Genomic DNA, 26,540 nt, shown 5'->3' with positions numbered 1-26,540 from the left:
ATGCCTACCCTTATGGAAATTATCTATAATGCTTTAGGTTTCAACAATATTTTAAAATAAATATTTGTATATAAATATGCATAAAGTAATTACCTATTAAGTTAGTCTTATGCATGGAGAGAGTTGATTCAAGGTTTGAACTTATTCTAAATGATTAGCCATACTGTTTACATTTGTAAGATTTCTCACCAGTATGCATGGTGTGCTGTATTTGAAGATATGATTCCTTTGAACAAATATTTACATCCATTACATTAGTAATGTTTTTTCTACTTAACGGATTCTGTGGGGACCTTGAAGAGGTGAGGAACAGGAAAAGTATTTCTCACATTCATTATATTTATAAGACTGCTTTCCGGGATGGATTCTTTGATGAATTTGAAGAGTTGAGAACCAGGAAAAGACTTGCCAACTTTTTTCATTAGTGAAGATTATCTCTTCTCTAGATTCTATACTGAACTTAAAGATTTGAGGACTGGGTAAATGATATTCTACAGTGATTTCATTTAAATGTTTTTTCTCCAGTATGTAACCTGTTGTGACTTTTATGACTTCAGTAGTCTGTAAAAGATTCCCCACATTCATTACACTTGCAAGGTTTTTCTCCTGTATGGATTGAGTAGTGAATTTGAAGACTTAAGGAGTGTGTAAAAGATTTTCCACATCCATTACATTCGTAAGATTTGTTTCCAGTATGGATTCTATGGTGAACTTTAAGAGCTGAAGACTGTGTAAAAGATTTCCCACATTCGGTACATTTATAAGGTTTGTCTCCAGCATGGATTTTTGTGGTGAGTTTTAAGATTTGAAGACTGTGTAAAAGATTTCCCACATTGATTACATTTGTATGGTTTGTCTCCAGTATGGGTTCTGTGGTGAGTTTTGAGACTTGAAGACTCTGTAAAAGATTTCCCACATTCATTACATTTGTAAGGTTTTTCTCCTGTATGGATTCTGTGGTGAATTTTAAGGCTTGAAGACTCTGTAAAAGATTTCCCACATTCATTACATTTGTAAGGTTTGTCTCCAGTATGTATTCTGTGGTGAATTTTAAGACCTGAAGACCATGTACAAGATTTCCCACATTCATTACATTTGTAAGGTTTTTCTCCTGTATGGATTCTGTGGTGATTTTGAAGACTTAAGGAGTTTATAAAAGACTTTCCACATCCATTACATTTGTAAGGTTTGTTTCCAGTATGGATTCTATGGTGAAATTTAAGAGCTAAAGACTGTGTAAAAGATTTCCCACATTCATTACATTTGTAAGGTTTTTCTCCTGTATGGATTCTGTGGTGAGTTTTAAGACTTGAAGACTGTGTAAAAGATTTCCCACATTCATTACATTTGTAAGGTTTGTCTCCAGTATGGGTTCTGTGGTGAGTTCTGAGTTTTGAGTACTTGATAAAAGATTTACCACATTCATTACATTTGTAAGGTTTTTCTCCTGTATGGATTCTGTGGTGAACTTTAAGACTTGAAGACTCTGTAAAAGATTTCCCACATTCTTTACATTTGTAAGGTTTGTCTCCAGTGTGTATTCTGTGGTGAATTTTAAGACCTGAAGACTGTGTAAAAGATTTCCCACATTCATTACATCTGTAAGGTTTTTCTCCTATATGGATTCTGTGGTGAATTTTAAGACTCGAGGAGCATGTAAAAGATTTCCCACACTTATTACATTTGTAAGGTTTGTCTCCAGTATGAAATCTGTGATGAATATGAAGATTTGAGAGACCTGTTAAGGATTCCTCCCATTGGTTATATTTGTAAGGTTTGTCTCTGGCATGGATTCTGTGATGAGCTTTAAGTCTTAGGAACTGTGTAAAGATTTTTTCACATTCATTACACTTGAAAGTTGTCTCTTGAGTAGAAATTCTGTAGTGACCCTTAAGTGTTGAGGACTGAATTCTCTCAGGAGGAGAATCTGGAGATTCCTGGCTGCTTGAGGAATGAAACAGATGACTTTTGCAAAGAAATCATTTCCATAATCACCTATTTCATGTTCTTCATTGTCATATCTACATTCCCAGAATTTCTCTCTATGTAGATCGGAAACGTCATTACATGCAAATCTTTGTATTATTTTCTTGAGAAAATAATCCTGTGTAAATGCCTTTGAGAATAGCTTCTTTTTAGAATCACAACACAGACCTGAAATTAACGAGAATATGTCATTATATGACACTTTGCAAATGGTTGAAAATCAGATATATATGTATATATACATATATATATATACATATATATATATCATCATGGCAGAAACATGCAACACCAAACTGCACAAATTTTGTCCAAAGAAACAAATATCATAGATATAATGTACATTAGGAGATATTTCATGAAATCTATTATATATCTCATATAAGTGAACTTCATCAATAACAACTCAATGGCAAATACATCAACAAGGTATTTTTCTTTATATGACTTTTTATTTATTCTTTATTTTTTCTACAGAACAAAATGTACCACATCAAGTTCCACCCTATAACTGTTGCATATCAAATACCAGTTGAGACACTCCCAACACCAAGAAGATATCCCAACCTACACAAAAACCACTTTACCAGATCACCCCATTCCTTGAGGCCTCAAGATTCTTGAGGATTAGATATATCTTCTATGGCTGAAGTCAGGCCCTGCAGTGCTCTACTATAAAGGGTTGGGAGCCTCATATCCACTGGTGAATGTTGGCCGGTTGGTGGCTCAGTATCAGACAGATCTCATGGGTCCAGGTTAGTTGAGACTTACACACTTCCTATAGGGTTGTCCTGCTCCTCATTTTCTTTAAGTATTTCCTTAATTCAAAAACAGGGGTAGAAATCCTGTGGAGGAGAGAGCTGGACGCTCAGAACTACAGACACTCCTGATAATCAATAGTCGACAAAAACATTCTGCCCTCATTACTGACCCTCGGGGACATCGCCTAGGCACAGGGATATAGCAAGAGTCAGGGGCAGGACCCTATGAGATCCAGATGAAAGAAAACAGGTCAACAGGAGTGCTGTCACAGAGGCCTACTGGAAGGACAAGCCACTTTTACAGTCAGCAAGACAAGCCAACGCCAAAGACAACCTGTTGGTGAGAGGCAAGCACAGGAACATAAGCATTAGAAACCAAGACTACTTGGCATCATCAGAACCCAGTTCTCCCAAAAAAGCAAATACTGGATATACAAACATGATGGTAAAGCAAGATTTGGATTTAAAACCAAATTTATGGTGATGATGGAGGACTTTAATAAGGACATAAATGATTCCCTTAAAGAAATATAACACAAGTACAAAAATAGAAACCCTTAAGGAGGAAACACAAAAATTCCATAAAAATGGCAATTTACCAAAACCAATCTACAGATTCAATGCAATCCCTATCAAAATTCCACCTGATTTCCTCGTTAGAAAGAGCTATTTGCAAATTACTTTGGAGGAACAAAAACCCAGGGTAGAGAAAAATATACTCAACAATAAAAGAACTTCTGGGGGAATCACCATCTCTGACCTCAAGCAGTATTATAGAGCAATAGTGTTAAAAAATTATATGGTATTGGTACAAACACAGGCAAGTAGAGCAGTGGAATAGAATTAAGACCCAGAAATGAATCCACACACCTATGGTCATTTGATCTTGGACAACGGAGGTAAAACAATCCAATGGCAAAAGGATAGCCCTTTCAAAAAATGGTTCTGGTTCAGCTGGAGGTCAGCTGAAGAAAAACACAATTTGACCCATTCTTTTTTTTTTTTTTTTATTAACTTGAGTATTTCTTATATACATTTCGAGTGTTATTCCCTTTCCTGGTTTCCGGGCAAACATCCCCCTTCCCCCTCCCTTTCCTTATGGGTGTTCCCGTCCCAACCCTCCCCCCATTGCCGCCCTCCCCCCAACAGTCTAGTTCACTGGGGGTTCAGTCTTAGCAGGACCCAGGGCTTCCACTTCCACTGGTGCTCTTACAAGGATATTCATTGCTACCTATGAGGTCAGAGTTTAGGGTCAGTCCATGTATAGTCTTAGGTAGTGGCTTAGTCCCTGGAAGCTCTGGTTGCTTGGCATTGTTGTACATATGGGGTCTCGAGCCCCTTCAAGCTCTTCCAGTTCTTTCTCTGATTCCTTCAACGGGGGACCTATTCTCAGTTCAGTGGTTTGCTGCTGGCATTCGCCTCTGTATTTGCTGTATTCTGGCTGTGTCTCTCAGGAGCGATCTACATCCGGCTCCTGTCAGTCTGCAATTCTTTGCTTCATCCATCTTGTCTAATTGGTGGCTGTATATGTATGGGCCACATGTGGGGCAGGCTCTGAATGGGTGTTCCTTCAGTCTCTGTTTTAATCTTTGCCTCTCCCTTCCCTGCCAAGGGTATTCTTTTTCCTCATTTAAAGAAGGAGTGAAGCATTCACATTTTGATCATCCGTCCTGAGTTTCATTTGTTCTAGGGATCTAGGGTAATTCAAGCATTTGGGCTAATAGCCACTTATCAATGAGTGCATACCATGTATGTCTTTCTGTGATTGGGTTAGCTCACTCAGGATGATATTTTCCAGTTCCAACCACTTGCCTACGAATTTCATAAACTCGTTGTTTTTGATAGCTGAGTAATATTCCATTGTGTAGATGTACCACATTTTCTGTATCCATTCCTCTGTTGAAGGGCATCTGGGTTCTTTCCAGTTTCTGGCTATTATAAATAAGGCTGCGATGAACATAGTGGAGCACGTGTCTCTTTCATATGTTGAGGCATCTTTTAGCTATATGACCAAGAGAGGTATAGCTGGATCCTCAGGCAGTTCAATGTACAATTTTCTGAGGAACCTCCAGACTGATTTCCAGAATGGTTTTACCAGTCTACAATCCCACCAACAATGGAGGGGTGTTACTCTTTCTCCACATCCTCGCCAGCATCTGCTGTCACCTGAGTTTTTGATCTTAGCCATTCTCACTGGTGTGAGGTGAAATCTCAGGGTTGTTTTGATTTGCATTTCCCTTATGACTAAAGATGTTGAACATTTCTTTAGGTGTTTCTCAGCCATTCGGCATTCCTCAGCTGTGAATTCTTTGTTTAGCTCTGAACCCCATTTTTTAATAGGGTTATTTGTTTCCTTGCGGTCTAACTTCTTGAGTTCTTTGTATATTTTGGATATAAGGCCTCTATTTGTTGTAGGATTGATTGGTAAAGATCTTTTCCCAATCTGTTGGTTGCCGTTTTGTCCTAACCACAGTGTCCTTTGCCTTACAGAAGCTTTGCAGTTTTATGAGATCCCATTTGTCGATTCTTGATCTTAGAGCGTAAGCCATTGGTACTTTGTTCAGGAAATTTTTTCCAGTGCCCATGTGTTCCAGATGCTTGCCTAGTTTTTCATCTATTAGTTTGAGTGTGTTTGGTTTGATGTGGAGGTCCTTGATCCACTTGGACTTAAGCTTTGTACAGGGTGATAAGCATGGATCAATCTGCATTCTTCTACATGCTGACCTCCAGTTGAACCAGCACCATTTGCTGAAAATGCTATCTTTTTTCCATTGGATGGTTTAGGCTCCTTTGTCAAAAATCAAGTGACCATAGGTGTGTGGGTTCATTTCTGGGTCTTCAATTCTATTCCACTGGTCTATCTGTCTGTCTCTGTACCAATACCATGCAGTTTTTATCACTATTGCTCTGTAATACTGCTTGAGTTCAGGGATAGTGATTCCCCCTGAAGTCCTTTTATTGTTGAGGATAGCTTTAGCTATCCTGGGTTTTTTGTTATTCCAGATGAATTTGCAAATTGTTCTGTCTAACTCTTTGAAGAATTGGATTGGTATTTTGATGGGGATTGCATTGAATCTGTACATTGCTTTTGGTAAAATGGCCATTTTTACTATATTAATCCTGCCAATCCATGAGCATGGGAGATCTTTCCATCTTCTGAGGTCTTCTTCAATTTCTTTCCTCAGTGTCTTGAAGTTCTTATTGTACAGATCTTTTACTTGCTTGGTTAAAGTCACACCGAGGTATTCTATATTATTTGGGTCTATTATGAAGGGTGTCGTTTCCCTAATTTCTTTCTCGGCTTGTTTCTCTTTTGTATAGAGAAAGGCAACTGATTTATTTGAGTTTATTTTATACCCAGCCACTTTGCTGAAGTTGTTTATCAGCTTTAGTAGTTCTCTGGTGGAACTTTTGGGATCACTTAAATGTACTATCATATCATCTGCAAATAGTGATATTTTGACCTCTTCTTTTCCGATCTGTATCCCCTTGATCTCCTTTTGTTCTCTGATTGCTCTGGCTAGAACTTCAAGAACTATATGAATAAGTAGGGAGAGAGTGGGCAGGCTTGTCTAGTCCCTGATTTTAGTGGGATTGCTTCAAGTTTCTCTACATTTAGTTTAATGTTAGCAACTGTTTTGCTGTATATGGCTTTTACTGTGTTTAGGTATGGGCCTTGAATTCCTATTCTTTCCAGGACTTTTATCATGAAGGGGTGTTGAATTTTGTCAAATGCTTTCTCAGCATCTAATGAAATGATCATGTGGTTTTGTTCTTTCAGTTTGTTTATATAATGGATCACATTGATGGTTTTCCGTATATTAAACCATCCCTGCATGCCTTGGATGAAGCCTACTTGATCATGGTGGATGATTGTTTTGATGTGCTCTTGGATTTGGTTTGCCAGAATTTTATTGAGTATTTTTCTGTCGATATTCATAAGGGAAATTGGTCTGAAGTTCTCTTTCTTTGTTGGGTCTTTGTGTGGTTTAGGTAGAAGAGTAATTGTGGCTTCATAGAAGGTATTCGGTAGTGATCCATCTGTTTCAATTTTGTGGAATAGTTTGGATAATATTGGTATGAGGCCTTCTATGAAGGTCTGATAGAATTCTGCACTAAACCCGTCTGGACCTGGGCTTTTTTTGGTTGGGAGACCTTTAATGACTGCTTCTATTTCCTTAGGAGTTATGGGGTTGTTTAACTGATTTATCTGTTCCTGATTTAACTTCAGTACCTGGTATCTGTCTAGGAAATCATTCTGTACAGAACTTATGTCCAAGAAGACAAGTACCTCCAAATCAAACCAGATACACTTAAGCTGATAGAAGAAAAAGTAGGGAAGAGTCACGATCATGTGGACACTTTGGAAAATTTCATGAAAGAAACACAAATGACTTATGATCTAAGATCAATAATTGATGAATGAGACCTAATAAAACTGCAAAGCTTCTGAAAGGCAAAGGACATTGCCATTAGTACAAAAGAGCAACCAACAAATTGGGAAAAGAAAACCTACATCAGAGGGAGTGCTAATATAAAAAAATAGACACTAGAGACAAATAACAGTATTAAGAAATGGGGTAAAGATCTAACAAAAGAATTCTCAGGTAAGGAATATCCAATGGCTGAGAAATAACTAAAGAAATGCAAACAAACAAATAAAAACAAACAAACAAAAACAAACAAACCAAAAATGAGAAATTCCAATTCACACCAGTGAAAATGACTAAGATTAAAAACTCAGATGACAACAGATGTTGGTGAGAATGTGGAGAAAGAGGAACACTCCTCCATTGTTGGTGGGATTGCAAACTGGTACAACCACTCTGGAAATCAGTCTGGAGGTTCCTCAGAAAATTTCATATTGCAATACCTGAGGACCCAGCTATACCTCTGCTGGGCATAAACCCATAAGATGCACCAACATACAATAAAGACACATGCTCCACTATGTTCATAGTAGCCTTATTTATAAGAGCCAGAAGCTGGAAATAAAACAGATGCCCTTCAACAGAGGAATGGACACAGAAAATGTCATATATCTACACAGTGGAGTACTAATCAACTATCAAAAACAATGGCTTCATGAAATTCATATGCAAATGGAATGAACTAGAAAATATCATCCTGAGTGAAGTAACCAAATTCCAGAAAAATACACAAGGTATGCACTCACTTATAAGTGGGTATTAGCCCAAATGCTCTAATCACCCAAGGTACAATACCCAGACCACATTAAGCTCATGAAGAAGGATGTCTAAAGTGCAGATGCTTCACTCCTTCTTAAAAGGGGGAACAAAAATATTCGTAAAGGGGAAGTGGGGGCAAAGTTTGGAACAACGAGTGAAGGAATAGCCATTCAAATCTGCTCCACATATGCCCCATATATGTACAGTCACCAAGACTAGGCAAAATTGATGAAGCTAAGAAAAGCATGCTGACAGGAACCAAATATGAATGTCTCCTGAGAGACACAGCTAGATCATGTCAAATACAGACATGAAGGGTAGCAGAAAAACCACTGAACTGTGAACAGGACACATGTAGGAGGAATTAGAGAAGGGATTGAAAGAGCTAAAGGGGACTGCCACACCACAAGAACAGGAATGCCAACCAGGGAGTAAATTACTACCTAAGGACTATATACATGGAATGACCAATGGCTCCAACTAAATATGTAGCAGAGAAAGGCCTTGTTGGGCAACAATGGAAGAATAATCCCTTGGTATTATCAAGGTTATATCCCCAACTTATGGAAATGTCAAGGGGTCAATAATAGGTGGTGGATTGGAAGGGGAACACTCTTATAGAAGATGGGGAGAGGGATGGGGTAGGGGGCTTACGTCCTGGAAACCAGGAAAAGGAATGACATTTAAATGTAAATAAAAAATATCCAAGAAAAAATGAAGAAAAAACACAGCTGAAAAAAAAAAGAATTGACAAATGGAACCTAAGAAAACTGCAAAGCTTTCATAAGGCAACAAACACTATCATTAGATGAAAATGGCAAGGAACAGATTGGGAAAAGATCTTTCCCAATCCTCCACCTGTTAGAGATGCAATAACTTAGACTCTAGAGAGACAAATAACTCTATAGAAAACTGGAGTACAGAGCTAAACAATGAATTCTTACCTGAGGAATATAGAATGGCTGAGAAGTAACTAAAGAAATGGTCAACATCCTTAGTCATCAGGGAAATGCAAATCAAAACAACCCTGAGATTCCACCTCACACCAGTCAGAATGGCTAAGATCAAAACACAAGTGAAAACAAATGCTGATGAGGACATGGAGACCCAGCATTTTCCTGCATGCAAGAAATACACCTCAGAGAGAAAGACAGAAACTATTCTCAGTGTAAATGGCTGGAAAATAATTTTCCAAGCAAAAGGCCCAGAGAAACAAGCTGGAGTTGCCATTCTAATATCAAATAAAATTGACGTTCAACCAAAAGTCATTAAAAAAGATAAGGAAGGACACTTCATATTCATTAAAGGAAAAATCCACCAAGATGAACTCTCATTCCTAAATATCTATGCTCTGATTGCAAGAGTACCTACATTTATAAAAGAAACCTTACTAAAGCTCAAAAAACACATTGCCACTCAGACGATGATAGTAGGAGATTTCAACACCCCATTCTCATCAATGGACAAATCATAAAAACAGGAAAAAAAACAGAGACATAGAGAAACTAACAATAGTTATGAAACAAATGGTTTTAACAGATATTTATAGAACATTCCATCCTAAATCAAAAGGATATACCTTCTTCTCAGTACCTCATGGAACCTTCTCCAAAATTGACGATATAATTGGTCAAAAAACAGGCCTCAACAGATACATGAAGATAGAAATAATCCTGTGCATCCTATCAGATCACCACGAACTAAGACTGGTCTTTAATAACAACAATAATGACAGAAAGCCCACATATACATGGAAGTTTAACAATGCTCTACTCAATGACAACTTGGTCAAGGAAGAAATAAATGAAGAAATTAAAAACTTCTTAGAACTTAATGAAAATGAAGATACAACATTCCCAAACTTATAGGACACAATGAAAGCAATACTAAGAGGAAAATTCATAGCTCTGAGTGCCTACAAAAAGAAACAGGAGAGAATATATATCAGCAGCTTGGCAGCACACCTACAAGATCTAGAACAAAAAGAAATAAATAAACCCAAGAGTAGTAGAAGGCAGGAAAAAATCAAACTGAGCGATGAAATCAACCAAGTAGAAACAAAAAGGACTATACAAAGAATCAACAAAAGCAAGAGCTGGTTCTTTGAGAAAATAACCAAGATAGATAAACTCTTAACCAGATTAACCAGAGGTTACAGAGAATGTACCCAAATTAACAAAATCAGAAATCACAACAGAATCTGAAGAAATTTTTAAAAAATCATCAGATCCTATTACAAAAGACTATATTCAACAAAACTTGAAAATCTGGAGGAAATGGACAATGTCCTAGACAGATACCAGGTACCAAAGTTAAATCAGGAACAGATAAACCATTTAAACAACCCCATAACTCCTACAGAAATAGAAGCAGTCATTAAAGGTCTCTCAACCAAAAAGAGCCCAGGTCCAGATGGGTTCAGTGCAGAATTCTATCAAACCTTCATAGAAGACCACATATGAATACTGTCCAAACTATTCCACAAAATAAAAACAGACAGAACACTACCAAATTTCTTCCATGAAGCTAGAATTACTGTTATTCCATAACCAAAGCCACAACAAAGAAAGAGAACTTCAGATAATTTTCATTTATTAATATTGATGCAAAAATACTCATTAAAATTGTTGCAAACCGAATCCAAGAACACATCAAAATGATCATCCATCATGATCAAGTAGGATTCATCCCAGGGATGCAGGAATGTTTAATATACAAAAATCCATCAGTGTAATCCACTATATAAACAAATTCAAAGATAAGAACCACATGATCATTTCATTAGAGCCCGAGAATGCATTTGACAAAAATTTAACACCCCTTCATGATAAAATCCCTGGAAAGATCAAGAATTCAAGGTCCATATCTAAACATATTAAAAGCAATATATGGAAACAAGTAGCTAACATAAAACTAAGTGGCGAGAAACTTGAAGCAATCACACTGAAATCAGGGACTAGACAGGGCTGCCCACTCTCTCCCTACTTATTGAATATAGTACTTGAAGTCCTAGACAGAGCAATCAGACAGCAAAATGAGGTTAAAGGGATACAAGTTGGAAGGGGAAAAAATCAAAATGTCACTGTTTGCAGATGACATGATAGTGTACTTAAGTGACCTCAAAAGTTCCACCAGAGAACTACTAAGCCTAATAAAATGACTTCAGCAAAATGACTGGGTATAAAATTGCCTAAATACAAATCAGTAGCCTTCCTTTCCTGAAAAGATAAACAGCCTGAAAAAGAAATTTGGGGAATGATTCCCTTCACAAAAGTTATAAATAACATAAAATACCTCAGTGTGACTCTAACCAAGCAAGTTAAAGTTCTGTATGACAAGTACTTGAAATCTCTGAAGAAAGAAATTGAAGATACCAGCAGATGGAAAGAGCTCCCATACTCGTGGATTGGCCAGATAGATGTAGTAAAAATGGCCATTTTGCCAAAAGCAACCTACAGATTCAATGCAATTAGGGAAATGTTGGCCCGTAAACCGGGAAAGGGAATAACACTCGAAATGTAAATAAGAAATACTCAAGTTAAAAAAAAATAAAAGAAAAAAAAACAATCGAAATGTAAGAAATACCCGTTAATAAAGATGGAAAATAAATAAATAATAAATAAATAAATTTTCCCAGTTAAAAAGAAAAGAAGGGCATCTGGGTTCTTTCCAGCTCCTGGCTATTATAAATAAGGATGATATGAACATAGTAGAGCACGTGGCTTTGTTATATGTTGGAGCATCTTTTGGGTATATGCCCAAGAGAGGTATAGCTGGATCCTCAGGTAATTCAATGTCCAATTTTCTGAGGAGCCTCCAGACTGATTTCCAGAATGGTTGTACCAGTCTGCAACAATGTACCCACCAACAATGGAGGACTGTTCCTCTTTCTCCGCATCCTCGCCAGCATCTGCTGTCATCTGAGTTTATGATCTTAGCCATTCTCACTGGTGTGAGGTGAAATCTCAGGGTTGTTTTGATTTGCATTTCCCTTATGGCTAAAGATGTTGAAAATTTCTTTAGGTGTTTCTCAGCCATTCGGCATTCCTCAGCTGTGAATTCTTTGTTTAGCTCTGAAACCCATTTTTAATAGGGTTATTTGTCTCCCTGCGGTCTAACTTCTTGAGTTCTTTGTATATTTTGGATATAATTGCTCTATCTGTTGTAGGATTGGTAAAGATCTTTTCCCAATCTGTTGGTTGCTGTTTTCTCCTAACCACAGTGTCCTTTGCCTTACAGAAGCTTTGCAGTTTTATGAGATCAGATTTGTTGATTCTTGATCTTAGAGCATAAGCCACTGTTGTTTTATTCAGGAAATTTTCTCCAGTGCCCATGTGTTCGAGATGCTTCCCCAATTTTTCCTCTATTAGTTTGAGTGTATCTGGTTTGATGTGGAGGTCCTTGATCCACTTGGACTTAAGCTTTGTACAGGGTGATAAGCATGGATCAATCTGCATTCTTCTACACGCTGACTTCCAGTTGAACCAGCACCATTTGCTGAAAATGCTATCTTTTTTCCATTGGATGGTTTTGGCTCCTTTGTCAAAAATCAAGTGACCATAGGTGTCCGGGTTCATTTCTGGGTCTTCAATTCTATCCCATTTGTTTATCTGTCTGTCTCTGTACCAATACCATGCAGTTTTATCACTGCTCTGTAATACTGCTTGAGTTCAGGAATAGTAATTTTCCCTGAAGTCCTTTTATTGTTGAGGATAGTTTTAGCTATCCTGGGTTTTTTGTTATTCCTGATAAATTTGCAAATTGTTCTGTCTAAGTCTTTGAAGAATTGGATTGGTATTTTGATGGGGATTGCATTGAATCTGTAGATTGCTTTTGGTAAAATGGCCATTTGTACTATATTAATCCTGCCAATCCATGAGCATGGGAGATCTTTCCTTCTTCTGAGGTCTTCCTCAATTTCTCTCTTCAGAGGCTTGGAGATCTTTTACTTGCTTGGTTAAAGTCACACCGAGATACTTTATATAATATGGGACTATAATGAAGGGTGTCATTTCCCTAATTTCTTTCTCAGCTTCTTTCTCTTTTGTGTAGAGGATGGCTACTGATTTATTTGAGTTAATTTTATACCCAGCTACTTTGCTGAAGTTGTTTATCAGCTTTACTAGTTCTCTCGTGGAACTTTTGGGATCACTTAAATATACTATCATATCATCTGCAAATAGTGATATTTTGACTTCTTCTTTTCCAATCTGTATCCCCTTGATCTCCTTTTGTTGTCTGATTGCTCTGGGTAGAACTTCAAGAACTATATTGAATAAGTAGGGAGCCAGTGGGCAGCCTTGTCTAGTCCCTGATTTTAGTGGGATTGCTTCAAGTTTCTCTACATTTAGTTTAACGTTAGCGACTGGTTTGCTGTATATGGCTTTTAATATGTTTAGGTATGGGCCTTGAATTCCTATTCTTTCCAGGACTTTTATCATGAAGGGATGTTGAATTTTGTCAAATGCTTTCTCAGCATCTAATGAAATGATCATGTGGTTTTGTTCTTTCAGTTTGTTTATATAATGGATCACATTGATGGTTTTCCGTATATTAAACCATCCCTGCATGCCTGGGATGAAGCCTACTTGATCATGGTGGATGATTGTTTTGATGTGCTCTTGGATTTGGTTTGCCAGAATTTTATTGAGTATTTTTCTGTCGATATTCATAAGGGAAATTGGTCTGAAGTTCTCTTTCTTTGTTGGGTCTTTGTGTGGTTTAGGTAGAAGAGTAATTGTGGCTTCATAGAAGGAATTTTGTAGTGCTCCATCTGTTTCAATTTTGTGGAATAGTTTGGATAATATTGGTATGAGGTCTTCTATGATGGTCTGATAGAATTCTGCACTAAACCCGTCTGGACCTGGGCTTCTTTTTGTTGTGAAACTTTTAATAACTGCTTCTATTTCTTTAGGAGTTATGGGTTTGTTTAAATGGTTTATCTGTTCCTGATTTAACTTCGATACCTGGTATCTGTCTAGGAAATTGTCCATTTCCTGAAGATTTTCAAGTTTTGTTGAATATAGGCTTTTGTAGTAAGATCTGATGATTTTTTGAATTTCCTCTGATTCTGTAGTTATGTCTCCCTTTTCATTTTTGATTTTGTTAATTTGGACACACTCTCTGTGTCCTCTCGTTAGTCTAGCTAAGGATTTATTTATCTTGTTGATTTTCTCAAAGAACCAACTTTTGGTTCTGTTGATTCTTTCTATGGTCCTTTTTGTTTCTATTTGTTTGATTTCAGCTCTGAGTTTGATTATTTCCTGCCTTCTACTCCTCCTGTGTGCATTTGTTTCGTGTTGTTCTAGAGCTTTTAGGTGTGCTGTCAAGCTGCTGATGTATGCTCTCTCCTATTTCTTTCTCCAGGCACTCAGAGCTATGAGTTTTCATCTTAACTCAGCTTTCATTGTGTCCCATAAGTTTGGATATGTTGTACCTTCATTTTCATTAAATTCTAAGAAGTCTTTAATTTCTTTCTTTATTTCTTCCTTGACCGGGTTATCGTTGAGTAGAGCATTGTTCAACTGCCATGTATATGTGGGCATTCTTCCCTTACTGTTGTTGAAGACCAGCTTTAGCCCAGGGCGGTCTGATAGGACACATGGGATTTTTTCGATCTTTATATATCTGTTGAGGCCTGTTTTATGAACAGTTATATGGTCAAATTTGGAGAAAGTACCATGAGGTGGTGAGAAGAGGCTATATCCTTTTGTTTTAGGAGAGAATGTTCTATAAATATCTGTTAAGTCCATTCGGTTCATGACTTCTCTTAGTTTGTCTACGTCTCTGTTTAATTTCTGTTTCCATGACCTGTCCATTGAGAGTGGGGTGTTGAAATCTCCTCCTATTATTGTGTGAGATGCAATGTGTGCTTTGAGCTTTCATAAGGTTTCATTTATTAGGTAGGTGCCCTTTTATTTGGAGCATAGATATTTAGGATTGAGAGTTCATCTTGGTGCATTTTTCCTTTGATGAATATGAAGTGTTCTCCCTTATCTTTCTCGATGACTTTTAGTTGAAAATAAATTTAATTCGATATTAGAATGGCGACTCCAGGTTGCTTCTTCAGATCACTTGCCTTTCACTCTGAGGTAGTGTCTGTCTTTGTCTCTGAGGTGTGTCTCCTGTACGCAGCAGAATTCAGGGTCCTCATTGCGTAACTAGTTTTTTTTCTTTTAACAAATAACACCTCCTTGAATCTGTTATTCTTCCTTTTCTGTTCCCTTTTTTTTTATTAACTTGAGTATTTCTTATATACATTTCGAGTGTTATTCCCTTTCTCGGTATCCGGGCAAATATCCCCCTCCCCCCTCCCCTTCCTTATGGGTGTTCCCCTCCCAACCCTCCCCCCATTGCCACCCTCCCCCCAACAGTCTACGTCACTGGGGGTTCAGTCTTAGCAGGACCCAGGGATTCCCCTTCCACTGGTTCTCTTACTAGGATATTCATTGCTACCTATGAGGTCAGAGTCCAGGGTCAGTCCATGTATAGTCTTTAGGTAGTGGCTTAGTCCCTGGAAGCTCTGGTTGCTTGGCATTGTTGTACATATGGGGTCTCGAGCCCCTTCAACCTCTTCCAGTTCTTTCTCTGATTCCTTCAACGGGGGTCCTATTCTCAGTTTAGTGGTTTGCTGCTGGCATTCGCCTCTGTATTTGCTGTATTCTGGCTGTGTCTCTCAGGAGCGATCTACATCCGGCTCCTGTCGGTCTGCACTTCTTTGCTTCATCCATCTTGTCTAATTGGGTGGCTGTATATGTATGGGCCACATGTGGGGCAGGCTCTGAATGGGTGTTCCTTCAGTCTCTGTTTTAATCTTTGCCTCTCTCTTCCCTGCCAAGGGTATTCTTGTTCCCCTTTTAAAGAAGGAGTGAAGCATTCACATTTTGATCATCCGTCTTGAGTTTCATTTGTTCTATGCATATAGGGTAATTCAAGCATTTGGACTAATAGCCACTTATCAATGAGTGCATACCATGTATGTCTTTCTCTGATTGGGTTAGCTCACTCAGGATGATATTTTCCAGTTCCAACCATTTGCCTACGAATTTCATAAATTCGTTGTTTTTGATAGCTGAGTAATATTCCATTGTGTAGATGTACCACATTTTCTGTATCCATTCCTCTGTTGAAGGGCATCTGGGTTCTTTCCAGCTTCTGGCTATTATAAATAAGGCTGCCATGAACATAGTGGAGCACGTGTCTTTTTTATATGTTGGGGAATCTTTTGGGTATATGCCCAAGAGAGGTATAGCTGGATCTTCAGGCAGTTCAATGTCCAATTTTCTGAGGATCCTCCAGACTGATTTCCAGAATGGTTGTATCAGTCTGCAACCCCACCAACAATGGAGGAGTGTTCCTCTTTCTCTGCATCCTCGCCAGCATCTGCTGTCATCTGAGTTTATGATCTTAGCCAGAGAGGAGGGAGGCATACTCAAGAATGGAGGAAGGGGATAACATTTGAAAGGTAAATACATAAAATATCCAAGAAAAATAAAAATTTTTAAAAAGTAAAAAATAAGAAAACAGAGATATGTTAGGACAATTTTCATAATATGAGTAAGCATATTGTCTCATCTTAAAGAAGAAATATGTTTGAAGAGCAAAAGTTCTGAAAAAATATACTAAAATATTTTCCCATGGTTCCCAGTATTTCTTTCTGTTTTTTTCTCCCTCAAAAATTTGGGATTTTTAAAATTAAATTTTGGAAGTTGGATGTACTTGCTGGTTTTATATCGACTTGACATAGCCATGGGCATCTGGAAAGAGGAATTTTGATTGATAAGATGTCTCTCAATATTGGCTTGTAGGCAAGGTCCTAGGGTATTCTCTTCATTTGGGAGGGCTTACATCACCGTGGTCAGTGCTACCTCTAAGCAGATGATCCTGGAATATATAAGAAAGCAGGTTGAGCAATCTGGTAAGCTGTACAATTCACTGCTCTGCATCAGTTCCTCCTTTCAGGTCCTTACCATGAGCTCCTGCCCCAAATTCTTCCAATGAAGAACAGTGATACAGAAGTATAAGTCAAATAAACCCTTTCCTCTCCAAAATAAAATGTTGCTTCTGCTTTCTAAGAACACATTGAAGTTATAAATTATAATTTTATGTTAGAACAAATATAGCTCTTGTATCTAAAATTAAGAGAGATGTCTATTTGTGATTATAGAAGAGATGGCAGATTTCTTCTTTCTATAGAAAGCAGGAGAGGGACAGGTACAATTGTGTACAACTTTTATCCTGGCACTCACAGAGGCAGATGTGTCTCTGAGTTTGAGATCAAGATGGTCTACATAGTAGGTTACACGATAGCAGGAGGTACATGGTGAGATACTGGCTCTAAAAAGCCTTAACAGGGTAAAATAGTGTATGGAGGGGATTTGCACCTCATAGATAGGACAAGTGATAAATACAGAGCATGTAAAATTTATAGAGTCTATGAAATGGGATCATGAGACTGTCCAACTTTACATAAAATTAGGTTGGTATAAATGAATTCTTTTTTATCAGTTTCTATATCACTCACTAGGTTACAAGATGACTACTAAATTTTCACAATTTTTGTCTTAGAGTGATGAAGGGGAAAGAGCAATAGTATTCTCACTGATTTATACTTATGACAATACCCTTCCTATTTCTGCATGTGCCCAGAGATGAAAGCCAGTCACCAAGAGCAGGGACACATCTGATAGCAGAGGAAAGGCCAACTCTTCTGCTGCAAGCAACCAGCCTGCAGGCCTCAGGACACACAAACCCAGGAGCAACCTGTGACATGAATATTTTGACTTCTGCCTGCTCCTGGAGCTAAAGCGGTCCCTCAGCTCTCTGTACCCAGATCCACCTGTAAGAAAACAGGTCTGCAGGACTGCAGACACGCATGGGTAAAGCCACTGTAAGAGACAGTAAGACAAGCTAACTCCAGAGACAACCTAATGGCAAAAGGCAAGTGCAGGAACCTAAGCAACAGAAACCAAGACTACTTGGCATCATCAGAACACAGTTCTCCCACCAAAGCAAATACTGAATCTCCCAACACACTGTAAAAGCAAGATTTGCAATTAAAATCACATCTCAAGTTGATGATGGAGGACATTAAGAAGGACACAAATAATTCTCCTAAAGAAATATAGTACAACAAAGGTAAACAAGTAGAAGCCCTTAAAAAAAGACAAAAATGCCTTAAAGAATTACAGGAAAAGCCAAACATGTGAAGAAATTGAACATAACAATCCAGGATTTAGAAATGGATATGGGAATACTAAAGAAAGCACAAAAGGAGATAACCCTGAATATACAAATCCTAGGAAAGAGATCAAGAGTCATAGATGCAAGCATCACCAATAGAATACAAGAGACAGAAGAGAGAATCACAGGGACAGAAGATGCCATAGAAACCATCAACACAACCATCAAGGGTAATATAAAATACAAAAGGCCATACTTCTCCTGGGCATATACCCAAATGGTCCAACATACAACAAGGAAACATACTTCACTATGTTCATAGCAGTCTTATTTATAATAGCCAGAAGGTGGAAACAGCCAGATGCCTTTCAACAGAGGAATGGATACAGGAAATGTGGTACATCTACACATGGAGTACAGATCAGTTTTCAAAAACAGTAACCTCATGAAATTCATAGGCAAATGTAAGGAACTAGAAAATACCATCCTTCTCACAGCCCACAGGTATGTCAACAGAGATGCTGGAGAGAGGAATGGGAATGGATCGAACAAGAGACATGAGAAATGGAGACAAGACAGTATTATGTTCAAGTCTCATCTAATAAAGCAAAGGGTACTTGCTTAAAAGCAGAAAACTCACACAACACAAACTGATAATCAAGTCAACAGTAAACATACATCACATCAGAAACCAATGGCAGAATTTTTGATTTCCCTAAAACTTCCAACATACAATAAATATCAATTTCCTGAAGCTTCTAACTAACAATAGAATGAAATCTCATTCTAGTGTAGAAGCAACACACCAGGACGTCTCCAGTATTCTTGACTGGTGGTAACTCAAATGTATGTTACTTGAAAACAAGGGCCCATGGAGGGGAAAACACCTAGTCCAGACAAAGAAAGGCATAAGTAGGCCAGGTGGCCCCGGACATATCCTGAGTAAGGTAACCCAATTTTAAAAAAGGTACATTGTATGCACTCACTGATAAGTAGTTATTAGCCCAAAAGCTCGGTTTACCCAAGATATAATCCACAGACTACATGAAGCACAAGAAGGAGGATGACCAAAGTGCAGAAGCTTAACTCCTTCTTAAAAGGGGGAACAAAATTATTCATAGGAGGGGATATGAAGGCAATGTTTGGAGCAGAGACTGAAGGAATGGCCATTCAGAGCCTGTCCCACTGGGGATGTAGCCCATAAGTACACCAACCAAAACTGGACAATATTGATAAAGCCAACAGGAACCTGATATAGTTTTCTCCTGAGAAGCTCAGCCAGAGCATGACAAATACAGAGGCGAATGCTAGCAGCAAACCATTAAACTGAGAATGGGAGAAATTAGAGAAAGGATTGAGGGAGCTTAAGGAGCTTGCTACCCCAAAAGAACAACAATATCAACCAAACATAGATCCTAGAGACTAAAGCAGTATTCAAAGAGTACACATGGACAGACCCAAGGCTCCACCTGCATGTGAAGCAGAGGAGGGCCTTGTTGGGTGCCAATGGGAGAAATAGCCCTTGGTCTTGCCAAGGTAGAACCCCTAGTGTAGGGGAATGTCAGGGTAGGGAGAGGGAATGGGTGATGGATGGGAAGGGGAAACACCCTTAAAGGAAAATGTGGAGGGAGATAGCATAGGGGCCTTATGGATGGGCAATAAGGAAAGGGCAAAATATTTGAAATGTAAATTAAAAAGTCCAATAAAAAATATCTTCAATAAAATTTAGAAGAAAGCTTCCCTAACCGAAAGAACAAAATGTTCTTAATCACGCAAGAAGCCTACAGAACTCCAAATAGATAGGACCAGAAAAGAAATTCCTCCTATCCCATAATAGAGAAACACCAAATTCACAAAACAAAGAAAGAATTTTGAAAGCAGTATGGAAAAAAGGTCAAGGCATACCTATTAGAATTACACCAGACTTCTCACCAGAGACTATTTAACCAGAAGATCCTGGGCAGATGCCATATACACCCTAAGAGAACTCAAATGCCAGCCCAGGTTACTATATCCAGCAATCTCTCGATTGACATAGATAGAGTGCTAAGAGAAAAAGTCAAAGTTCTGAGTGCCTCCAAATGCAGTTGAAGAGAGCATACACTAACAGCTTGACAACACACCTGAAAGCACTAGAACAAAAAAAGAAGCAAATACACCCAAGAGGAGTAGATAGCAGGAAACAATCAAACTCAGGGCTGAATTGAACTAAGTAGAAAGAAAAACAATTATACAAAAAAAATCAACAAAACCATGTGCTGGTTATTTGAGAAAATCAAAATGATAGAAAAACCCTTACCCAGACTAACCAGAAAGCACAAAGACAGATTCCAAATTAACAAAATCAGAAATGAAAAAGGGAGACATGGCAACAGAAATGGGGGAAATTTTAAAAATTATCACATATTACTACAAAAACTTGTACTCAGCAACACTAGGAAATCTGGATAAAATGAACAATTTTCTGGACAACTACCAGGTGCCAAAGTTAAATCAGGATCAGGTAAGCCATCAAAATAATCCCAAACCCCCAAAGAAATAAAAGCAGTTATTAAAAGTCTGGCAACCAAAAAAAGTCCCGGACCAGATGTGTTTAGTGCAGAATTCTAACAGACCTTCATAGAAGACCTCATACTAATACTGTCCAAACTATTCCACAAAATAGAAACAGAAGGAACACTACCATGTTCTTTCTTTAAGGCCACAATTGTGCTTATACCTAAACCAAAGGCCCAACAATTTCCGTGGTTAACCTCGGCACAAAAATAGTCAATAAAATTATCTCAAACTAAAGGCAAGAACACACCAAAATGATTATCTATCCTGATCATGTTGACTTTATCCCAGCGATGCAGGGATGATACAATATATAAAAAAATGCGTCAATGTAATCCACTATATAAACAAACTCAAAGGAAAAAAACAAATCATCATTTCATTTCATGCTGAGAAACCATTTGACAAAATTCAAAAAACTATGAATCATGAAAAAAACAAAACTTGGAAAGTTCTGGAATTCAAGGCCCATATCTAAACATAATAACAGCAATATACAGCAACCCAGTAGCCAATATCAAACTAAATGGAGAGAAATTTGAAGCAATCCTACTAAACAATGTACTATCTCCCTTCCTATTCAAATCCTAGACAGTGTAATTAGACAACAAAAAGTGTCAAAGGGATACAAATAGGAAAAGAAGTCAATATATCACTATTTGCAGATGATATGGTAGTATATGTATGTGACCCACAAAAACTCTGCCAGGGAACGTCTAAACCTGAAAAAACTTCAGCAAAGTGATTGGATATAAAATCAACTCAAATAAATCAGTAGCCTTCCTCTACTCAAAGGATAAACAGGCTGAGGAAGAAATTAGGGAAATGACATACTTCACAATTGCACAAATAAAGTACTTCGGTATGACTCTAACCAAGCAAGTGAAAGATCTGTATGACAAGAACTTTAAGTCTCTGAAGAAAGAAATTTAAGAAGATCCTAGAAGGTAGGAAGATTGGCAGGATTAAGATAGTAAAAATGACCTTCTTGGTGAAAGCAATAAATAGATTCAAGTCAATTCTTCACATAGTCAAAAAGAGTAATATATAAATTTATTTGGAATAACAAAAACCCCAGGATAGCGAAAACTATCGTCAACATAAAAGAATTCAGTATTTTACTGTATACTCTAGCTGGACCAAGAAGGCAAAAGAAGGAGATTAATCTGATGCAAATAAGTAAAGAACAAGTAAAGCTAGCCTTCTCTGCAGATTACATCTTATTAGCTAAATCAAAAAAATCAACTAAAAACCTTCTACAAATGGCAGGCAGGTTTATCACTTTGATTTTCACCTTTTAACAAAACTATCTAAAGATGGATTAAACACATAAACCTGAAATAAAAACCTAGAAACAGTAGGAATAAATCATAAGTTATGCTTTATATGTGTATCTGTAACTTTTTATCTATGCATACCTATACTATATCATATCATTACATAGTTTATGCCTCTATATTTATCAGTACAATTACAGATAAAAGATACATGTTTATATGAATTAACATTGATGTTACAGGTATATATGATTCAGATACACATATAGATAATTATACATGTTAATATAGGTAAACGTAGAGATAAATATATTACATATGTATGTATATTCATCTCTATAAATTCCCATTGTCAATTGTTGATCTTAATCTTGGAGAAAATGGAGTCCAACTTAGAAAATATATGTATATATTGCATATGTACATATGTAAATTGGCATTTAAATAGATATAATAGATACGTTTTCATATATTCCTTTATACAAAAGGTCTCTATATACAAATATATCTATTATATACCTATATAGACTTGAGGCACCAGGGAGTGGGGAGGTCTGGTGGGGTGGGTGAGACATGCCTTTGGAGTTTGGGAACAGTAATTGGATTAGAAACTGTTAGAGGGAAGAACAAGAGGGAGATAATGACTGGAATGTAGAAAACGATTAAAGATATTTTCCTTTAAAAAGAAAGAAAAGAAGAGCCAGAACACACAGAACAGGTAGGGACAACCAGAGTCCTGTCTGCAGCCACACCATGTGGCACAGATAAGAGGAATATAGCCAGAGGTCAGCCCACTGCTCCTCACATTGGGAACTGTTAGAATGTGCAAGTGTGTGATAGACAGATGGTAGAAAAATGAAAGTGGAATAGTTTCAGCAATGTGAATAAAGACAGAACTACAGAGTCAAGGATCAAGAAGAACAGACTGGTATGGATAGCCTGCCCTGACCCCTCAGGCCATGGTGAATTCCAAGTCCATGCTACAACTGATGGTCATGCCTGTGTCCATGGCCATGAAGCAGCAAGGGATTATGTGATTGACAATGGCTCATATTACCACTTAGGACCATGTGGTTGTCCTTCGTCTGGACTGCCATCTGGAATAATATGTGATACTGAAAGAACCTAGCTCGAGTCTCGGGATGGCGCACCCCAGGAAACACCAATTTCGGATGAGCCCCAAATTGAAAGATCCCCGAAGAGAGACCCTTACTCAAGTCTCGGGAAATTGCGGACCCCAGACACAGAGATACCATTTTGGATGTAATAAGCAAAGGCGAGGTTTATTACAGAGATCTATTACGAAACTCTCCAGGCCGACACGTATCTAGTGCAGGAGACAGAGGTGTAGACCCCAAAACTCAAAATTCAGGGGTTTATATAGGGAAGGCTAGGGGTTTTGGCGCATTTTCACATAATTGGCTGTTTCAAACAGTGGCGGCTAATTTTTGGCACGGCTGTAAGTGATTGGCTCATTTAAACATAGCAGTGAGATTACAGCACAGCAGAAGAGTACATGCTGACTGGGGCATTCAGGGTTTTAGAAGCTAGGGGCTTATCTGTGTTTGAAGGACATCTGGTTAAAGTGTGACTCTGAGTAAGCTGGGGGAGGTGCCCTCCTGCCAAATGGTTTATGAGTCAGACCTGATAACTCAGGCTGGTTTTTGCATTCCTTTTCTTTATCTTTATGGTCTGTTAGTCCGGGCAGGGCTGCCTGGACTTGCTTTTCACAGTGTTTAGCCCTGAGTCTGTGAATTTTGAAACTTATTCTTTTAACTTCATATTTTTAAACCCTAAATCTGTATAATTTTCCTTTCAATACCCAATGGCTGTGTGGACCCCACCACTCACTGGCTGTAACATTGATGAGAGCTAAGCATATACTTTGCTGGTTGCAGCATTTGGGAAACACAATGCTGTACTTCAACTGGATACCAAAGTGGATCTGGCCTTGATTGTAATGGCACCATGGAGCAGACTGAGGGTGTGAGAACAGGAGTGCTGGCCCCTCTCTGATGCTACATGCAACATGCAGGAGAGAGGTATCCAAACCTCAACTGATCTGTAAATTATATCTGTTCCTGATAGTGAACTCATGTATAACCGAGCCTTTACAGCATGAGAGAGGTAGAACTTGCCAGCTGAGGCATTGGGTGAGCAAGTCCAGGCAGTGCCAAGGGCTGACCCTGTAAGACTCTCAGAGAGAATCTTCCCTCAGGAGGGAGATCCTCAAGCCCAATGACCAGTCCGAGTCCACAGGCTGCAATCTGCAAGAGGATTTTTATTGATCAGGATACACAGGTATCTGTGGGCGTCCCAGTCAATTCGGAAGACTGGCGCACCTAGCAGAACCAGGGATGGGTTTTTATAGGGCATTAAGGAGCAGAAGCAGGCTTACAGAAGCAGATGCATGGTTACAGGGATGTGATTGGTGGAGTAAATGAGGCATATGTGTATGCTACCTATTTTGGCTATAACCATAACAATGAGTTGGCAAAAAGTACATGGTGGTCAGGGCTTCTGAGGGCTCAGGGACTGTTTCTTTTTCCTGTCAGGTGGCCCATGGAGCAATGCCCATAATTTAGTCTGGTTTCTGCATTTTGTTTTCTTTTATGGTCTGTTTCGTCTAAATGATGGGTCAGCTTGTCCCACAAAGCTTGGACACATCTGAACTTTCCCAGGCTTATTTTAGTTCTGAGTCTGTGTATCTAAAAACTTACTTTTTACTTCTATAGTTGAGGGTCTTGGGCTTGTACAATTCCCTTTCTGGGAGGGGGTCTTTCAACCCGAGTAGTAATGGTTGTGGAGAGCTGGTGGGCAAAGCAACTCAACTACCATTCATGCCCAAATCCAGGGCTATCCCCTTATCTGTTAATATATACCGTATGTGTCTTTTGTGGTCTGGTTTCCCTCACTCAAGAAGATATTTTCTAGTTCACAGACTAAGATTTTATATAATTAAATATAGTATACATCCATTTCTTAAAGCAAATTTAATTTCAGTACAGTTAAAAATGTATTAACTTAAAGAGATGGTAAATTTTCATTAACATGGACAAAGAACATTTTAAGAACTGAAAAAATAATCCCCATCAAAATACCAACCCAATTCTTCACAGAGTTGGACAGAACAATTTGCAAATTCATCTGGAATAACAAAAAACCCAGGATAGCTAAAACAATAATAAAAGGACTTCCGGGGGAATCACTATCCCTGAACTCAAGAAGTATTACAGAGCAATAGTGATAAAAACTGCATGGTATTGGTACAGAGACAGACAGATAGACCAATGGAACAGAATTGAAGAACTAGAAATGAACCCACACACCTATGGGCACCTGATTTTTGACAAAGGAGCCAAAACCATCCAATGGAAAAAAGATAGCATTTTCAGCAAATGGTGCTGGTTCAACTGGAGGTCAACATGTAGAAGAATGCAAACCGATCCATGCTTATCACCCTGTACAAAGCTTACATGCAAGTGGATCAAGGACCTCCACATCAAACCAGACACACTCAAACTAATAGAAGAAAAAGTGGGGAAGAATCTCAAACACATGGCTACTGGAGATAATTTCCTGAACAAAACACCAATGGCTTATGCTCTAACATCAAGAATTGACAAATGGGATCTCATAAAACTGCAAAGCTTCTGCAATGCAAAGGACATCATTGTTAGAACAAAACGGCAACCAACAGATTGGGAAAAGATCTTTACCAATCCTACAATAGGGGGCTTATATCCAAAATATACAAAGTACTCAAGAAGCTAGACTGCAGGGAGACAAATAACCCTATTAAAAAATGGGGTTTGGAGGTAAACAAAGAATTCACAGCTGAGGAATGCCGAATGGCTGAGAAACACCTAAAGAAATGTTCAATATCTTTAGTCATGAGGGAAATGTAAATCAAAACAACCCTGAGATTTCACCTCACACCAGTGAGAATGGCTAAGATCAAAAACTCAGGTGACAGCAAATGCTGGCGAGGATGTGGAGAAAGAGGAACACTCCTCCATTGTTGGTGGGGTTGCAGACTGGTACAACCATTCTGGAAATCAGTCTGGAGGTTCCTCAGCAAATTGCACATGAACTAATTGAGGACCCAGCTATACCTTTCTTGGACATATAGCCAAAAGATGCCCCAACATATAACAAAGCCATATGCTCGACTATGTTCATAGTGAAGAGTTCAATTTCAAAAAGTTAGTCATAAACAAGGTCCGAACTACCTGAGGGAGACTATAGGGCTGGCCGGACCATTTGGAGCTGAAGAGTTAAAATAAAAACTTCATAAAAACTGCAAAAGAACAGCAGATAAGGGGGCAGGACAGAGCTGGCCTGAGATGTGCCCGGCCAAGCCTAAAAACAAGGTCAAGGGATTGTTCCAGGAAAGGGGCCATCTGGACGGATGACTCCCTGCTCTACAGATAAAGATAAGACGTTCTCCTATATCGAGAACACCCCAGCCCGCACTTACTGCTTGCAGATGAGACCTTGTACCCATTTCCCTTGGTGATAACCACGCGAAACCCTCTGGCTTCTCCTATATAAACCCCTGCCTGAAGAGGCTCGGGGCCGATTCCCAT

At 38.4% G+C, this 26,540-nt stretch overlaps 1 protein-coding gene across 1 annotated transcript; it reads right to left on the bottom strand.

Moving 5' to 3' along the window:
- Positions 1–211: 211 nt before the first annotated feature.
- Positions 212–26,540, bottom strand: LOC134483079 (zinc finger protein 501-like). Its single transcript, XM_063277720.1, is given in 3 exon segments — positions 212–787; positions 789–1,965; positions 26,455–26,540. Coding segments are annotated over 3 exon segments (1,497 nt in total). The 3' UTR covers positions 212–553.

This window comes from Rattus norvegicus, chromosome 18, assembly GCF_036323735.1.
Source record: "Rattus norvegicus strain BN/NHsdMcwi chromosome 18, GRCr8, whole genome shotgun sequence".
Taxonomy (NCBI): Eukaryota; Metazoa; Chordata; class Mammalia; order Rodentia; family Muridae; genus Rattus; species Rattus norvegicus.
The sequence above is the reverse complement of the archived record's forward strand: the minus strand, read 5'-3'. Positions and strand labels throughout refer to the sequence as shown.